This window comes from Oncorhynchus tshawytscha, linkage group LG11 (assembly GCF_018296145.1).
Source record: "Oncorhynchus tshawytscha isolate Ot180627B linkage group LG11, Otsh_v2.0, whole genome shotgun sequence".
Taxonomy (NCBI): Eukaryota; Metazoa; Chordata; class Actinopteri; order Salmoniformes; family Salmonidae; genus Oncorhynchus; species Oncorhynchus tshawytscha.
This window is the reverse complement of record NC_056439.1, coordinates 19,586,846-19,604,976: the sequence shown is the minus strand read 5'-3', so window position 1 is coordinate 19,604,976 and position 18,131 is coordinate 19,586,846. Positions and strand designations below refer to the sequence as shown.

Sequence of the window (18,131 nt, the reverse complement as noted above, 5' to 3'; positions counted from 1 at the left end):
AACACGTCTTTGACCCTCATTAGGCTGGGTTTCTGTACAGCACTTTGAGATATCAGCTGATGTACGAAGGGCTATATAAATCAATTTGATTTGATTTGATTCAGCAGTTAGGGTTTGGTCTCACCTCTTTCCCCTCTGAGCAAGTATGACTGGTTAGTTAGGGCTGAGTTTTGCTCACATCATCTCCTAAAACAGTGTCAGTGGTTAGTTGGGGTCAGAGACTGGGAGTATTTTGTATGTTGAATTACACCCAGCTGAACTACACTCCAATGCATTCTGCATCTCCAATGCAAGACACTTTCAAAAGCTGTAATATGCATTTTCAAAATACTTTTCTATACCATTTCCCCCATAGTGGTTCACAATTTTGTGGCCCCCTTTCAGCCTGCATTGGTATCAAATGTCTGATCGCACTATGTTGTGATAAGAGCATCTGGTACGTTACAGTGCATTCGGAAAGTATTCAGACCCGTTCACTTTTTTCCACATTATGTTACGTTACAGGAGGTTGGTGGCACCTTAATTGGGGAGAACGGCTCATGGTAATGACTGGAGCAGAATCAGTGGAATGGTATCAAATACATCAAACTTATGGTTTCGATGCCATTCCATTTGCTCCGTTACAGCCATTATTATGAGCCGTTCTCCCCTCAGCAGCCTCCACTGGTTATGGTCTTGTTCTAAAAATAGATTAAATCAATCTACACACAAAACCCCATAATAACAAAACAAAAACAGTTTAGGAATGTTTGCAAATGTATTAAAAATAAATAAATAATAGAAATACCTTATTTACTTCAGTATTTCAGACCCTTTGCTATGAGACTTTAAATTGAGCTCAGGTGCATCCTGTTCCATTAATCACCATTGAGCTGTTTCTACAACTTGATTGGAGTCCATCTGTGGTAAATTCAATTGATTGGACAAGATCCTCTGTGGAGATGGGAGAACCTTCCAGAAGGACAACCATCTCTGCAGCACTCCACCAATCAGCCCTTTATGATAGTGGCCAGATGGCAGCTACTCCTGAGTAGAAAGCCACATGACAGCCTGCTTTGAATTTGCCAAAATGCACCTAAAGGACTCTCAGACCATGAGAAACAAGATTCTCTATTGTGATGAAACCAAGATTGAACTCTTCGGCCTGAATGTCAAGCGTCACATCTGGAAGAAAGCAGGCACCGCTCATAACCTTGCCAATACCATCAATACCGTGAAGCATGGTGGTGGCAGCATTAAGCTGTGGGAAAGTTTTTCATTTTCAGGGTCTGGGAGACTAGTCGGGATAGAGGGGAAAATTAACAGAGCAAAGTACAGAGAAATCCTTGATGAAAACCTGCTCCAGAGCGCTCAGGACCTCAGACTGGGGGCAACGGTTCACCTTCAAAGAGGACAACAACCCTAAGCACACAGCCAACACAATGCAGGAGTGGTTTCGGGACAAGTCTCTGAATGTCCTTGAATGGCCCAGCCAGAGCCCAGACTTGAACCTGATCAAACATCTCTGGAGAGACCTGAAAATAGCTGTGCAGAGATGCTCCCCATCCAACCTGACAGAGCTTGAGAAGATCCGCACAGAAGAATGGGAGAAACTCCCCAAATACAGGTGTGCTAAGAAGACTCAAGGCTGTAATCGCTGACAAAGTTGCTTCAACAAAGTACTGAGTAAAGTGTCTGAATACTTATGTATAAATTTTTATTATTATTATTATTTTTTTTAAATATCACATTTACATTTTAAAATCTAAAAACCTGTTTTTGCTTTGTCATTAAGGGGTATTGTGTGTAGATTGAGGGGTAGAAAACTATTTAATCAACTTAAGAATAAGGCTAACATAACAAAATGTGGAAAAAGTCAAGGGGTCTGAACACTGTGAATGCACTGTAACTATATGTAAAAATTTCAAAGCATTCTGAGTTTCTCTAATGAGCTCCGCCCAGAAACAAGGCCAATCTTATCCAGAGTGACAGTGCATTCAACTAAGGTAGATAAACGACATATCACAGTAAAAGCAAAAAAGCAACTTTTCTCTAACTGTTACTAAGAATGTTGCTGTTCAGCCAGCTACTTGCAAATCTATTTTGTAATTTAAAATACATGCATTTGAATTAAATACAAAAGTATCTTTTATTTTGATACATTGGTCTTTCAGGTATTTTGTAGTTATATTTTGTAACTGTAATTTATTCCCATCCCTGGTTAGAGTTCTGTGTCAGTGGTTAGGTTTCACCTCTGTCTCTCTGAGCCTGGCCTGCAGGGCTGCTCGGGGGCCCTGGGTGTTGTCATTGACCCGGAGCCTCTCCTGAACGACATGTATCCAGGACTGAACTGCCTCCAGGCTATCAATAAACTCCTGCTGCTCCTGCTCAGTCATGTGGGAGCCAGACTGAGGCGAAACACAGAGAGGAGAGAGAGGTTTAGTCTGTATATAGTGCATTGGTAACTGAAGGTTAGTCAGGTGATGGACTGGAGATGGGCTTGTTTGGCATGGCAGCCAAAATAGGAGACTGAAGATTGACTGATCAACAAATCACCTTGCATCATAAATACCTACTCATTATTTGTAGGTCAGTCAGTCACAATTTTCCCACAATTCATCAAATAATCTATACTCTCAACATGGCCACAACACAGAAGAGAAATTATACTGCTTCATGTTGTTTTTCTGTGAGTAAAACTACACAACAACAATAGGTCTAGGCCTACTTCTTGGTTCGTCGGTTTCTTTAGAGAAGATTGGCAATACCTTACTAGGGAGGATCTACCACAACATATCTGTTTCAAGGAGACACCACCACAAAATAAATCGTTGAACTGATGTAATCCTCATACTTCAGTCAGTGGTGCACTGTTGACTCCTGGTTTGAAGTAATGAGGGTGTTCCGTTATTGCACTCACCAGACAATATAGCATATGTATGTATTTGCATACTTGCTGAGTGTGTGTTTACATATCAATGATACTTATAGTGTAATAAGGTGTATTTGTCACGATGGCTTAATCAGTCTCGCTGCAGACCTTTGTTCTTGTGATGTCTGTAAAAAAAAAAGTGCTTTTAAAAACACAGAAATCTTTGTTTCTACTAGGCTCCTCTCTCAAGGGGATTGAAATCCTTGACTAGAATAGTGTGACTTGTAGGCCTAGTCATGATAACGCAATGTTAGGAAGGAAAGAAGGGGTGGTCTGAAGGCATGGGCACCACAGCTCTTTCTTTTTTTCTCCACAGGTCAGAAAATGAAGCCAAACTCATTTTTCTGAGTGACTCATTTTCCCCGACAGATCAAAACTCCCCACGTATACCCCTTTTAGGGAAGTTATACTAAACTGTGCCTCTTGTTGTATGTTCTCTAACGAGCCACAATATAGAGTAACAGAAAAATGGAAAGAAAACATATAGTAAAAATGTAAGCGCTATATTAATGGAGAAAGTCAACTTTACCTACGTTTCAAAGCCAATAATAGTCGAATAGACTAAACTTTAAACGTACTTTCAGAGTTTACGGGTAAGTTACTCCCGCCCCGCCATCTGTTTTTTGACAGCTCACGCTTCGTAAACGGACTTGCAACATGATTGATATCTTTCACGTCCTCACTAACGTTACATTGCATCGCTCCCCAGTGACTTTATAATTGTATATTGACTGAAACGATTCGGATCTGCAATCTTTGCCCCAAGACTTGATCATTTGCCTGTATCCAAATCTATTTTATGGAAATAGCCCTACGACTGAAACGGCAAGCTATTTCGGGACGTTTTCAACCCTATATTAATAAATAGAGACTTCGACTTCACATATTTTGTGATATAGGTCTACAAAAGGGAAATGTCTATCCATAATAGGATACTACTGAAGTCTGACAACGTGACATTGTGACGATGGAGCCCATAATACATTTGTCATCATGCTATTTAAGGTACAAATAACCATAACATGAACAGCCCAGCAATAACCGAAATAGACGATATGAAATGACTTACCGATTCCTGTGCATTTGGTGAAAGTAACAGCTAGCGTTCCTGTCCACAAATGACCTAATATGCACTGTAAACTTCTAGCATAACGCAGGAAGTGTAGGAGAGGCCTCTGCGATAGCTGCATAGCCTAACCTTAGCGGATTTAGCCAGACGAGAGCAGCAAATCCGCAGAGCAATTGATAATCGTGGGGCGTGAGCGTATTACGTCAACAATTCAAACGGAAAGGCGCGCGCTGAAGAGCTAGACAGATACGGTGTTCTTCTCGACTCAGTCTGATTGACAGAGCAAGTGTGTGTGTGTGTGTGAGAGAGAGAAGGGGACACCAATTTCAGTCCCTCTTGTCCTTGGCTGTGTGTTAAACACACTAGTATGAACAACATTGTCAGCGTCCCAAATGGCACACAATTCACCAGGCTCCCATAGCCATACTGCTCCTATACAGTAGGAACACCAGTAAATTAAATAGGAGGCAGGAGCCAGGGGAGGAGGGAAGTTTAATAGTCTGAACAGTTGTAATGCTTGCAACAAACAGAACAGAAATGCTAACAGCAACATATAAAACACATTTCACCAATAATATTTTAATACCACCAAATTATACAATAAATTTTATTTTCATAATGAAAAATATCTACATGGTGATACAGGAAAATAGTTTCCTGTAGTGACTCCCTATTCAAAATGGAATGGCTAAAGTAGTATTATGGTTTCACAAAACTAATGCGAACTTGTCTAGTGAAGAAAGCCTACAGCTGCATTTACTTAAAGCCAATTTCTGCTCACACATTGACAAAAAAAACATGTTTACTAAAAGCTGTTCCAGCCACGTAATTAGAATGAAAATAGAATCGTTCATCTAATTTTAGGGTTGCAGCTTCTCACCGGACTATTAAAGCCTCTAGTGCTCAAAATAAAAGTATATTTAGTTTTAGGCAAAAATCTTCTATACTGTACATTTAAGGTCAATATCTCAAGCAAAGCCATGTGTTGCCTTTTGTGGCTGTAGCTTGTTAAGGTACGATGGCATGGGACACCTTAGATGTTTTTAAACATGTAATTCATTTCCCAAATCTTTATTAAGTGCTACAGTGGCACGATACAAGGTATTTGTTTTTAGATTTATACATTTACATTGTAGGCCTAAATTATTTTTTTACAATGGCATATAACCATACAATAATGACCATATGAGAGGTATCAGAGAAAGGAAAATACATATCTATATACAATTCCTCAGTTCCTTTACACAGTAAGCTACAAATGTCCCAGTAACTGTTGTTCACAGCTTGAAATGCTCTACATTATTGTTACTGTTGTGCTTTAAATGACTTCACAGCTGTTTTAGCACCACTAAGACCTCACTTGAACCATACAATAATGACCATATGAGAGGTATCATATATATATATATATATACACACTAGTATATTGCATCATAACATTTCACATATGTACGTAGCAGATTCTCTAATCCAAAGCATCATGTCCATCCCAAATGGCACCCTATTTCCTATATAGTGCACTACTTTTGCCCAGAGTAGTCCGTTATAAAGAGTATAGGGTGCCATTTTGTACGCAACCATTAAACTCAACTCTGTTAAACACTGAGCTGTTTCAACAGACTGAACTGGTACTTAGACCTGAATGCCAAATAGACCTGAATGAAAAGCTAACAACATTGTAGACACACCTCTGTTGTCAAATGCCAAGCCCAGAGTACAAAAGACTTGAAATTATAGTTATTTGGACAAAATAGTTTTTAAACAACAGCTGATACGTACTTGCAGAACTATGAATCAACCTGTGGAATCGATTGACAGAAATTCACAAACTACAGTGGGATGATGAAGACTGTCTCGGTCTCTCTCTCTGAGGCTTTTCTCTTTGTCCATCAGTGCCAAATATCCACATATAACTCAGTCTCCGTCTCTCAGACTTTCGCAATCTCCCTCGTCATTCGTGAGTGAGTCACACTTACCTTAATATACATAATAAACATAAACCCATTTGGATCAGTCTCATATGGGCCAGTACCCAAGTCAAACCAGTTAGCAGTCCATCCAAATATTAGTATCAAAATGTCCATGTAAACCCCAATAGCGGTCTCTCTTAGCCTTTCTCTTGTCCATGGCGAGTGTGTTAAACACAGTCGTATGATAAACATAGTCTGTGTCCCAAAATGGCACCCTATTCAATACGTAGTGCATTACTTTTGACCAGGGCCCATACTGCACCTATACAGTAGAACCTACGCTCCTATGCAGTATGAACACCAGTAGATGAAGTTGAATAGGATATAGGAGCCAGGGAATAACATCCTGGAGTACTTGTCGATGGCATGTGTATTCTGGATAATTTTGAGGGCACGGATACCTTTCTTCTTGGTGGTTGTGGACTCGCTACTGACAGACAGGTGGACCACCATGTGCTCCCCAGGAGTCTGCTTCTCGTTCATCACCTCATGTGGCATCTCCACATCCTCCTCGGACACCATAGTTCCCGAGGTGTAGCCGGCCAGGCTGTTGGTGTCCGCCTCGCTGTAGTTCCCGTCTAATATCATGGTCCTGGTCTGGGACATGCCACAGGTGCAGGGCAGCGACTGCAGGAAAGGAGAGAAGGTAAAGGGAAGACCGAGGTTATGGCAGGAAAAATGCATCTAAACTAACTTGAGATGCATGCCTGTCATTTTTTTAAAATCATGCATGTCAATGAGACATTTGACCAAACATTCATGTGTTAGCATGTGTTAAGTTAGGCCCTAAGACAGAAGAGGAAGAAATGTGTCAGCAGTGTCTCGCAGTCCCACCGAGTTGCGTGAAATTAAGAGCAAACTGTATTCACAAGAGATATTCAGTTACTCTTTGAAAAGTGTCTTATATGCACAGTACGATGGTAGCATCTCATTACCTGTGACCTGGCCCTTTCTCTTATCTCGTCTCTCATCTTACGTTCCCTGCGGTCCTGCACGGTGGACAGGTAGTTGACGGCAGCGTACTCCAGCACGGATAGGAAGACAAACACAAAGCTGACCCACAGGTAGATGTCCACAGCCTTGATGTAGGACACTCTGGGCATGGAGGCGTTCACTCCAGTAATGATGGTGGACATGGTGAGCACTGTGGTGATACCTGCAGTGGAAAAAAGAAGGAAATAGCAAAAGCTCAAATCTGTTGGATTAAAAATATGTACAGTTAGTGTTGGAAGTGTACATACACTTAGGTTGGAGTCATGAAAACTAATTTTTCAACCACTCAACAAATTTCTTGTTAACGAACTATAGTTTTTGCAAGTCGGTTAGGACTTGTGCATGATACAAGTAATTTTTCAAACAATTGTTTACAGACAGATTATTTTACTTATAATTCACTGTATCACAATTCCAGTGGGTCAGGAGTTTACATACACTAAGTTGCCTGTGCCTTTAAACAGCTTGGAAAATTCCAGAAAATGATGTCATGGCTTTAGAAGCTTCTGATAGGCTAATTGACATCATTTGAGTCAATTGGAGGTGTACCTGTGGATGTATTTCAAGGCCTACCTTCAAACTCAGTGCCTCTTTGCTTGACATCATGGGAAAATCGAAAGAAATCAGCCAAGACCTCAGTGAAACTAATTGTAGACCTTCACATGTCTGTTTCATCCTTGGGAGCAATTTACAAATGCCTGAAGGTACCACGTTCATCTGTACAAATGATAGTACGCAAGTATAAACACCATGGGACCACACAGCCGTCATACCGCTCAGGAAGGAGACGCAGTCTGTCTCCTAGAGATGAACGTACTTTGGTGCGAAATGTGCAAATAAATCCCAGAACAACAGCAAAGGACCTTGAAGATGCTGGAGGAAACGGGTACAAAAGTATCAATATCCACAGTAAAATGAGTCCTATATCGACATAACAATGCTCAAAAACCTCCATTAAAAAGCCAGACTACGGTTTGCAACTGCACATGGGGACAAAGATGGTACATTTTGGAGAAATGTCCTCTGGTCTGATGAAACAAAAATAGAACTGTTTGGCCATAATGACTATCGTTATGTTTGGAGGAAAAAGAAGAAGGCTTGCAAGCCGAAAAACACCATCCCAACCGTGAAGCATGGGAGTGGCAGCATCATATTGTGGGGCTGCTTTGCTGCAGGAGGGACCGGTGCAGTTCCCAAAATAGACAGCATCATGAGGTAGGAAAATTATGTGGATATATTGAAGCAACATCTCAAGACATCAGTCAGGAAGTTAAAGCTTAGTCGCAAATGGGTCTTCCAAATGGACAATGACCTCAAGCATACTTCCAAAGTTGAAGCAAAATGGCTCAAGGACAACAAAGTCAAGGTTTTGGAGTGGTATCACAAAGCCCTGACCTCAATCCTATAGAAAAGGTGTGGGCAGAACTGAAAAAGAGTGTGAGCAAGGTAGCCTACAAACCTGACTCAGTTACACCAGCTCTGTCAGGAGGAATGGGCCAAAATTCACCCAAATTATTTTGGGAAGCTTGTGGAAAGCTACCTGAAATGTTTGACCCAAGTTAAACAATTTAAAGGCAATGTTACAAAATAGTAATTGAGTGTATGTAAACTTCTGATGCACTGGGAATGTGATGAAAGAAATAAGAGCTGAAATGAATAATTCTCTATTATTCTGACATTTCACATTCTTAAAATAAAGTGGTGATCCTAACTGACCTAAAACAGGGAATTTTTACTAAGATTAAATGTCAGGGATTGTGAAAAACTGAGTTTAAATGTATTTGGCTAAAGTGCATGTAAACTTCTGACTTCAACTATATATGGAATGGGGGCTACCAGAATAGAGTTCAGACATTTCTATAAGTATCTGAGTATTTTAGAATATGTATTCTTTCTTGTAATCGTACAACACCAATATATCTTCATTAGGTCTGACAAAGAGGGCTTTATTGTTCAAGGCTCGACGCTGAAAACCATTGTGATACTTACACAATACCACCAAATTCCAGAAATTTGACAATGAGGGGAATAAGCAGCGCTAGAGACGACAAACTGTAAGACTTCTGAGCTATTGGTAGCACCACCATAATTTTACCCAGCGAGACGCGGGCTGGGACGGCCCTGCGGTCGATCCAGAAGGACACCCAGGACAGCATGACCATGAGGGTGGCAGGGAAGTAGGTCTGAAGCAGGAAGAAGAAGATGTGTCTCCGCAGGGTAAAGTTGATGTACAGACGATTGTACCAGCCTGTACAGGAGGACACAAAACCAAAGGAAAGTATGGGTCAATAATATCATGGGAATGTCAATGCTTATGATTCCCTCCATGTGGTTATTGTGATGATGATGACTTAAATGACTGTGTATTGGAGTTAACTCAAATCATGTAGTGTGGTTGATCCCTGTGCCAATACCTAATTGACCACTGATCGTGATCCCTAATCTTAGTCAATACATTTAGCTCAACCAAAATTACCCTATGTGTCTGTAACATTGATCTGCCGTCTTAATTGTACTGTACTGCACTGTAATGTAATGTGGTTTAGTGTACCTGTGCTGCTGTAGAACGCCAGGTGAGAGGTGGTGTGGAACTTCTGGATGAGGAACTGAGAAAGGGAGATACGGTCGTCCGTACTCAAGGACTCATCCCCACTCTTCCAGTACAGCATCAGGTCCTCATCCGTATAAGCATCTGGGGAGCACAAACATTAGATATATTCTCCATAATATTGTTCTGTTTGTGTATTTACTATAGTAAAAAATACTAAATGTTGTGCCCAGTGGGAAAAATCCTAACTAGAGATATCGTAGGCATTTGAATACATCATCTTTTGATGTCAAATGGAGATTTGTGTGTGTGTGTGTGTGTGTGTGTATCTAAGTTAGGATTCATCTCCTTATTAAAATTGTGAGAAGTTCTGACAGTATCAGCCTTAATAGTAGTTGATGACAGTTACTCACAGCTCTCCAGCTCCAGTGAGCAGGTCTGGGTGTCCAGAGGAAAGCGGCTGAAGTCCATGTTACAGGCTGCGGTCACTGTCACCCTGTACAGTAAGGACAACACAGATCCATGATGTGACATCAACTAACCTAAGATTCCTCTATGAGCCTGTTTGCAACACATAAGGTTCTTGTAGAGGGTCCGCACTCAAAAAAGTTATTGTATTCTAGCACAAGATTTTCAAAGTTGTATGGTACTTTCTCTTTTTGCCTTTTGTAATAAATAAATAGCATGACATAACTTTGAAAATCACATTTTTTGAGTGCGGACTCACTACTACATACACCATCACCTATTTACAACACCAAATGAAGTTGGTCCTTTCTGTTGTCCTTATTATTCCATACAACCAATTCAATACCGATTATAACTATGTAAACTCAGCAGAAAAAGAAACGTCCTCTCACTGTCAACTGTGTTTATTTTCAGCAAACTTAACATGTAAATATTTGTATGAACATAAGATTCAATGACTGAGACAAACTGAACAAGTTCCACAGACGTGACTAACAGAAATTGAATAATGTGTCCCTGAACAAAGGGGGGGTCAAATTCAAAAGTAACAGTCAGTATCTGGTGTGGCCACCAGCTGCATTAAGTACTGCAGTGCATCTCCTCCTCATGAACTGCAACGATTTGCCAGTTCTTGCTGTGAGATGTTACCCCACTCTTCCACCAAGGCACCTGCAAGTTCCTGGACATTTCTGGGGGGAATGGCCCTAGCCCTCACCCTCCGGTCCCAGACATGCTCAATGGGATTGAGATCCGGGCTCTTCGCTGGCCATGACAGAACACTGACATTCCTGTCTTGCAGGAAATCATGCACAGAACGAGCAGTATGGCTCGTGGCATTGTCATGCTGGAGGGTCATGCAGGAAGGGTACCACATGAGGGAGGAGGATGTCTTCCCTGTAACGCACAGCGTTGAGATTGCCTGCAATGACAACAAGCTCAGTCCGATGATACTGTTACACACCGCCCCAGACCATGACGGACTCTCCACCACCAAATCGATCCCGCTCAAGAGTACAGGCCTCACTGTAACGCCCACTCCGTCTACGATAAACGTGAATCCGACCATCACCCCTGGTGAGACAAAACCACGACCCGTCAGTGAAGAGCACTTTTTGCCAGTCCTGTCTGGTCCAGCGACGGTGAGTTTGTGCCCATAGGTGACGTTGTTCCTGTTGATGTCTGGTGAGGACCTGCCTTACAACAGGCCTACAAGCCCTCAGTCCAGCCTCTCTCAGCCTATTGTGGACAGTCTGAGCACTGATGGAGGGATTGTGCGTTCCTGGTGTAACTCGGGCAGTTGCTTTCCTGTACCGCAGGTGTGATGTTTGGATGTACCGATCCTGTGCAGGTGTTGTTACACGTGGTCTGCCACTGCGAGGATGATCAGCTGTCCATCCTGTCTCCCTGTAGCGCTGTCTTAGGCGTCTCACAGTACGGACATTGCAATTTATTGCCCTGGCCACATCTGCAGTCCTCATGCCTCCTTGCAGCATGCCTAAGGCACGTTCACGCGGATGAGCAGAGACCCTGGGCATCTTTCTTTTTGTGTTTTTCAGAGTCAGTAGAAAGGCCTCTTTAGTGGCCTAAGTTTTCATAACTGTGACCTTATTAATTGCCTACCGTCTGTAAAATGTTAGTGTCTTAACGACCGTTCAACAGGTGCATGTTCTTTAATTGTTCATGGTTCATTGAACAAGCATGGGAAACAGTGTTTAACCCCTTTACAATGAAGATCTGTGAAGTTATTTGGATTTTTACAATGATCTTTGAAAGACAGAGTCCTGAAAAAGGGACGTTTCTTTTTTTGCTGAGTTTTGTAGATGGTCTGAAAAAACAGGGCCACTTTCATGAATAACAATAAACATGTTCTCAACCCATTAGAACACAATTTGTGCATCCAATGTCTGGTGAATGACTTTTGGAAGCATAATAGAACAATCTGGCATAACCAACAACTTAGTAGTACCTTCACACTTTGGCCTAGTTTTCAAAAACTGATTTTTTTAAATATCTGCCAGAAGCACATTTCAAATCTTAACAAACAGAAGCAAAATGCAAATTAATCTTCTTGTCTAGATGTCATCATACATCCTGCACAGAACCATGTTATTTTTAATATTAAAATGTAGGATACTAATTAACATTCTAAACTGATTACATTTCGTTCTTACATGTCAACAGCTAAATTCATAATCCCAGTCGATCACTTTGTAGCAGGGGAGGCGAATCCTGGCAAGGGAAGGCCCCAGTGTGTGAAGGCTTTTGCTCCATCCCATTCCATCCATACCATAAGGTTGCGAAATTCCGGTAACTTTACAAAAATGCCCAGATTTCCAGAAATTCCAGGATTCTGGATTTCCTGCTTATTTCCATCTCATTCCAGAAATCATGTGTATTTTGGAAAAGTGACCGGAATTTTTCAACCCTAGTCCCCAAAGCATCCCAGACCCACCTCAGGCTGTAGAGAACGTGTCCGTCGGGAAAGACCCTGAGCATGATGTTGTCTGTGGTGGTGTCGTGGATGAAGGATCTCTTGGAGTGGACAAAGAACACATCTGGCACCCAGATCTTCTTCACCAGACGCCCGTCAAATGTCATGCTCTTATTGGTGGAGCTGGTGAAGGTCAGACGCTCATCCTTCCAATAGTGTCTCAGGTACAGAGTCATGGTGAAGTCCTATTGGAACAGAGAAGGGGAAAGTTATGCATTGCCCAGTACCCAGGGTGAGTGAACCAATAGAATGGTCTAAAATGTAGAAACTTTATGATCCAGTGATTGTGCAAAACTATACCCAATCGTAATCATCCCAATGAGTAAGTTACACAAATCAATCACTTTGAGAAAAGTGCTACAGTTTATACATGTAAATAGAAATCAACCCAGCTGTCAGTGCTTATAGCACTTTGGGTTGAAGTCCTGTTGGGGGTGAAATTAAGTGTTGACTGAAAGTCAATGGTCAAAGCAGTCTCTTTGATTTCTCTGCAACCTCTCATGCCTCTGGGGTTGAGCTCCACTACAAAAAGACTCAAATCTCCTCCTCAGATTTTACCCCTTCCTACTCCTCATCTCCCTCTGCGTACTCCAACTCCTCACAAAACCCCTAAAGTAGAGCTCATCCCTCTCTCACTCCCTATTTCACCCTTCTCCCTCATGTAATGACTAGCAACAGTTGGGAGTACCCATCATTATGATGACCATCTGCAATGGTAAATAAAGACAATCCAAATGTTAGTCTGTTACATAAGGGATTTACCAGGACAAAAAAATACAAACAAAACGTGTCCATTTGGATTCAGGAAGAAATGGCATAAGTGTTAATGATGTGGGTAATTTACTACAAGTTTATTTCCACAATGCGCAGTTGGACATTTTTGTGTCATAACTTGGTAGTACAAAAATTGGTTAGCCTTAACCCACCATGTCTACTTCTGAGATGCTGTCCAAGCTTTCCACTTGTACGTCCACTCCAACAGGAATAGCCGGGCCTAGAAAACAAACCAAAGAAACCACATAGAAAAACATATTTGTACAAAAAGATGAAGACTTTTGTATACTTGGGTGCAGAAATAAAGCGCTGGGGAGAAGCAATATTCGTTGTGCAGGCCTCTCATTCCTTTATCTCAGTATTATTTCTTAGTCCACCACCGGTATTTTTACATTTAAGATGTGCATATCACTCTCTTTTTCTTCCTACAAACTACAGTATGGCATGTCAGGTGGCACATAGATGGTGATACCTGGTTACAGTGATTGAGCTGGATTCTCCTACAGGCAATTAGGAGAATGATCCGCGTTGAACTTCAAAGCAAAATCATTGCTTTGTCGTTGCATTACCTGACCCTACGTCAACAGTGAAGAGGCAACTCTAGGATGCTGGCCTAATAGGCAGATTTGCAAAGAAAAAAAGCCATCCGACTGGCCAATAAAAAGAAAAGATTAAGATGGGCAAAAGAACACAGACACTGGACAGAGGAACTCTGCCTAGAAGGCCAGCATCCCGGAGTCGCCTCTTCGGTGTTGACGTTGAGACTGGTGTTTTGTGGGTACTATTTAATGAAGCTGCCAGTTGAGGACTTGTGAGGCATCTGTTTCTCAAACTAGACACTAATGTACATGTCCCCTTGCTCAGTTGTGCACTGGGGCCTCCCACTCTTTCCATTCTGGTTAAAGCTAGTTTGCTCTGTTCTGTGAAGGGAGTAGGACACAGTGTTATATGAAAGCTGTAGTTTCTTGGCAATTTCTTGCATATAATAGCCTTCTTTTCTCACAACAGGTTTAGGCTGACGAGTTTCAGAAGAAAGGTCTTTGTTTCTGGCCATTTTGAGCCTGTGATTGAACCCACAAATGCTGATGCTCAAGATACTCAACAAGTCTAAGGCCAGTTGTATTGCTTCTTTAATCAGAACAGTTTTCAGCTGTGCTAACTTAATTGCAAAAGGGTTTTCTAATGATCAATCAGCCTTTTAAAATGATAAACATGGATTAGCTAACAGCGTGCCATTGGAACACAGGAGTGATGGTTGCTGATAATGGGCCTCTGTACGCCTATGTAGATATTCCATTAAAAATCAGCTGTTTCCAGCTACAATAGTCATTTACAACATTAACAGTGTCTACATTGTATTTCTGATCAATGTGATGTTATTTTAATGGACAAAAAATGAGCTTTTCTTTCAAAAACAAGGACATTTCTAAGTGACCCCAAGCTTTTGAACGGTATTATATTTTGATTTGTTTAACACGTTTTTGGTTACTAAATGATTTCATGTTATTTCATAGTTTGATGTCTTCACTATTATTCAACAATGTAGAAAATAGTACAAATAAAGAAAGAAAAACCTTGAATGAGTTGGTGTGTCCAAACTTTTAACTGGCACTGTAAATGGGAGTAGAAACGTTGGGGTTTAGTACAAATTCCGCTGGCCAAATTACGCAACTGCATTCTGGTACTAAAAGTAGGCCAAGTACCCGGAAAACCTCTGACTGTACTGTCTTTCATGTAATGGCCTTGCGGTACCTCTGTTCCACCCACAGTGGCAAGCAGTGAGTAACACTTAAATCTGTGTAATTCAATAGAGGACGAAGGCCTATATTCAAATCAAATTTGTCATATGCGCCGATATAACTGGGGTAGACTATCATAAAATGCTTGCCCTAGGAGCGCTTACCAACGATGCAGTGTTTAAAAATTAAAAATTAAATTGTAACACGAGGAATTAAATAAAATACACAAGAATGGAGCTATATACCAGTACAAGATCAATGTCCAGATGTCTAATATTAAGGAAGTCTTGAGATATTGCTCGCCTCAGGTAGAGTACCTCATGATAAGCTGTAGACCACACTATCTACAAAGAGAGTTTTCATTTAGATTTTCCTTAGCCATCTATTTACCACCACAAACCGATGCTGGCACTAAGACCTCAACGAGCTGTATACGGCCATAAGCAAACAAGAAAATGCTCAACCACTCCTAGCGGCCGGGGACTTGAATGTAGGCAAACTTAAATCAGTTTTTGTCACGTTTACTCCCACTCCCCCTCCCCCTCTCCGGTGCTCTACGTCACCAGTTCTCATCATTATGCTCACCTGCCAACCTCGTTACACGCACCTGTGCCTCATGACACTTACCTGGACTCCATCACCTTCCTGATTACCTCCCCTATATCTGTCACTCCCCTTGGTTATTTCCTCAGTTGTTGATTCTGATTCTGTACGCTACTTGTGTTTCTTGTTTTGTTTCATTTATTATTAAATTCACTCCCTGTACTTTCTTCCCGACTCCCAGCGTATACGTTACAGAATAACAACTCACCAAGGGGAAACAACAGGGATTCATAATATTTTTACTGGTGACTTTGGGTCCAAGTGTCACTGCCGAAGCAACAGGGATGCCTCAGCTGGCTCATCAGGCTTCCTTGCCTCGGCTGGCTCGACAGGTTCTCAAGCACAACAGGTTCTCAAGCCTTGGAGTGTGGTGCCAGGACAACCACCTCTCCCTCAACATGAGCAAGACAAAGGAGCTGATCGTGGACTACAGGAAAAGGATGGCTGAAAGCGCCCCCCATTCACATTGACAGGGCTGTAGTGGAGCGGGTCGAGAGTTAAGTTCTTTGGTGTCCACATCACCAACAAACTCATGGTCCAAACACACCAAGACAGTTGTGAAGAGGGCACGACAACACCTTTTCCCCCTCAGGAGACTGAAAAGATTTGGCCTGGTCCCAGATCCTCAAAAAGTTCTACAGCTGCACTATCGAGATAATCCTGACCGGTTGCATCACCGCCTGGTATGGCAACTGCTCGGAATCCGACCGTAAGACGCTACAGAGGGTAGTGCGTACGACCCAGTACATCACTGGGGTCAAGCTTCCTGCCATCCAGGACATACATACTCGTCTGTGTCAGAAAAAGTACAAAACAATTGTCAGACTCCAGTCACCCAAGTCTTAGACTGTTCTCCCTGCTACCACACGGCAAGCAGCACCAGAGCGCCAAGTCTAGGTTCAAAAGGCTCCTTAACAGCTTCCACCCCAAGACATAAACAATTATTAAAACGGCCACCTGGATCCCTAAACAGAACTTGTTACAGGGAATACTGAATAAAGAGGTTCCCCCTCCCAGGTTCCTGAGCCTGTTTAGGGATCTAAATAGACATTTGAATATGACTGAAGGAGTACAGTTTTAGTTTTTAGTTGACTTTTGAATGTTAGAAGTATATTTTTTTCACCTTTCCCTTCTCCAAATTATTTTAGAAAAAGTTGACCCTTGCCTTTTGGCTGATCCATTTGTGGTTTCACAGTGGGTGAAAAAAGGAGTTGGGTAATGTGGAATCGGTGAGGGTAACCAGAAGTGGTCTAGTGATAATTGTTTGTGTTTCTGTTGGTCAGAGGTGGAATGCGCTTGGAGTAAAACGAATGGGGGGGAAGAAAAGTTAATTGTTTCGTTCTCAAGAAAAGGGCATAAATGAAAGGAGTGATAAATGGGGTAGCAGTAAATATAAAAGTTGACCAGCTGAGGGAAAAGGTTTACGGTGTATGTGATGCTCGTCGTTTGATGCGACGCAGACACGGTGGCGAGAGTGGGGAAACAGAAGAGTCATTGTCTGTTCTTTTGAGTTTTGAAGTTGAGTCTTTGCCCGACAAAGTGAAGTTAGGATTGGTCCCAAGATCCAGACCCAGTGAGTTGAGGCCATGACAAGGTCCCCCTTTCCTGAGGTTAAATGACTGAAAATCTGGTGTTTCTATTTCAAATGGTTTTGATCAATTTCAGTCTTCTGTGATGTATATAAAGTATAATATTTGTATGCAAACTCAAAATGTAATACATATACATCTCTGACATGGTACAGGTGTCTTCTTTTTTTTAAGCCCATAACCATGTGTGTGAGGTGTATACTTTTATACTTCGTTTAAGACTTAAGACTACCAAGAAACACTCTGTGTGACCCTGATTTAACCCACTGCAGTAAAAGGTTATTAAAGACCGAATTTATGTGGTCTTGAGTGGCCCAACACCAAGACCACTCGATCAAGTGTCCACGGGCCCTTTCTTCAATTGTAAGACACTCAAGTAAACAGTACAGTATAGCACATTAAAGACACCTAATGTTTCTGCCAAATATATGTAAATGTTTGGGCTCTTGGAGCATTGGAGCCCCACTGCTGGCTCCACTTTTTCCTGAAGTGTGCACTTGTCCACTACCCACATGGTAGTCCTCTGTAGCTCAGTTGGTATAGCACGGTGCATTCAACTTTAGAATGGCGAAACCGCTGCCGTATATTAGGTGTTCGATAGTGACACTTAAAAATACATGAAGCTTTATCAACTTGCTAACTCATTTTCTCAAAAATGTTTGCAAACAGACTACTCACCTTGTGGCCATGCTGGAGAGGAGTGCAATCCCATCACCTGGTGATATTTGTATGGGTGTGGCTTAAGGCACATTCATTCTACAGTCTTTCAATGTGTGTGTTTCGATAGTGACATCAACGGAGGGGACATCATTTTTTTTTTTTTAAGATTTGTTAAAAATCTACAAGTAAACTACAAGATTTTCTATTGAAATAATAGTGTTTTAAAAATTAATGAAATGCTTTATTTTCAAACGCATCTCAATAGAAATAAGTGCAATAAGTACTATATTATAAGTACTATATTATGTACAATGTA

At 41.6% G+C, this 18,131-nt stretch overlaps 2 protein-coding genes across 3 annotated transcripts in view; both read right to left on the bottom strand.

Annotated features, from left to right (window-relative positions):
* The window catches only part of LOC112261566 (nesprin-3), a 43,303-nt gene extending 39,168 nt beyond the window's left edge, over nucleotides 1–4,135 (bottom strand). The window contains exons 1-2 of one of the 2 annotated variants that reach the window (XM_024437002.2): nucleotides 3,981–4,135; nucleotides 2,232–2,387 (exon numbers count right to left, since the gene is read on the bottom strand). In XM_024437002.2, coding sequence (XP_024292770.1) covers nucleotides 2,232–2,375 — 144 coding nt within the window. In that variant the 5' untranslated portion in view covers nucleotides 2,376–2,387; nucleotides 3,981–4,135. The remainder of the gene's footprint in view (nucleotides 1–2,231; nucleotides 2,388–3,980) is intronic. The other variant, XM_024437003.2, reaches the window with a different exon arrangement.
* A 1,265-nt stretch (nucleotides 4,136–5,400) lies between these two features.
* The window catches only part of LOC112262291 (gamma-aminobutyric acid receptor subunit rho-2-like), a 28,549-nt gene continuing 15,818 nt past the window's right edge, over nucleotides 5,401–18,131 (bottom strand). Inside the window, exons 3-9 of the mRNA XM_024437974.2 lie at nucleotides 13,377–13,444; nucleotides 12,412–12,635; nucleotides 9,905–9,987; nucleotides 9,495–9,635; nucleotides 9,039–9,191; nucleotides 6,886–7,106; nucleotides 5,401–6,577 (exon numbers count right to left, since the gene is read on the bottom strand). Of these exons, the coding sequence (XP_024293742.1) occupies nucleotides 6,227–6,577; nucleotides 6,886–7,106; nucleotides 9,039–9,191; nucleotides 9,495–9,635; nucleotides 9,905–9,987; nucleotides 12,412–12,635; nucleotides 13,377–13,444 (1,241 nt within the window). The 3' untranslated portion in view covers nucleotides 5,401–6,226. The remainder of the gene's footprint in view (nucleotides 6,578–6,885; nucleotides 7,107–9,038; nucleotides 9,192–9,494; nucleotides 9,636–9,904; nucleotides 9,988–12,411; nucleotides 12,636–13,376; nucleotides 13,445–18,131) is intronic.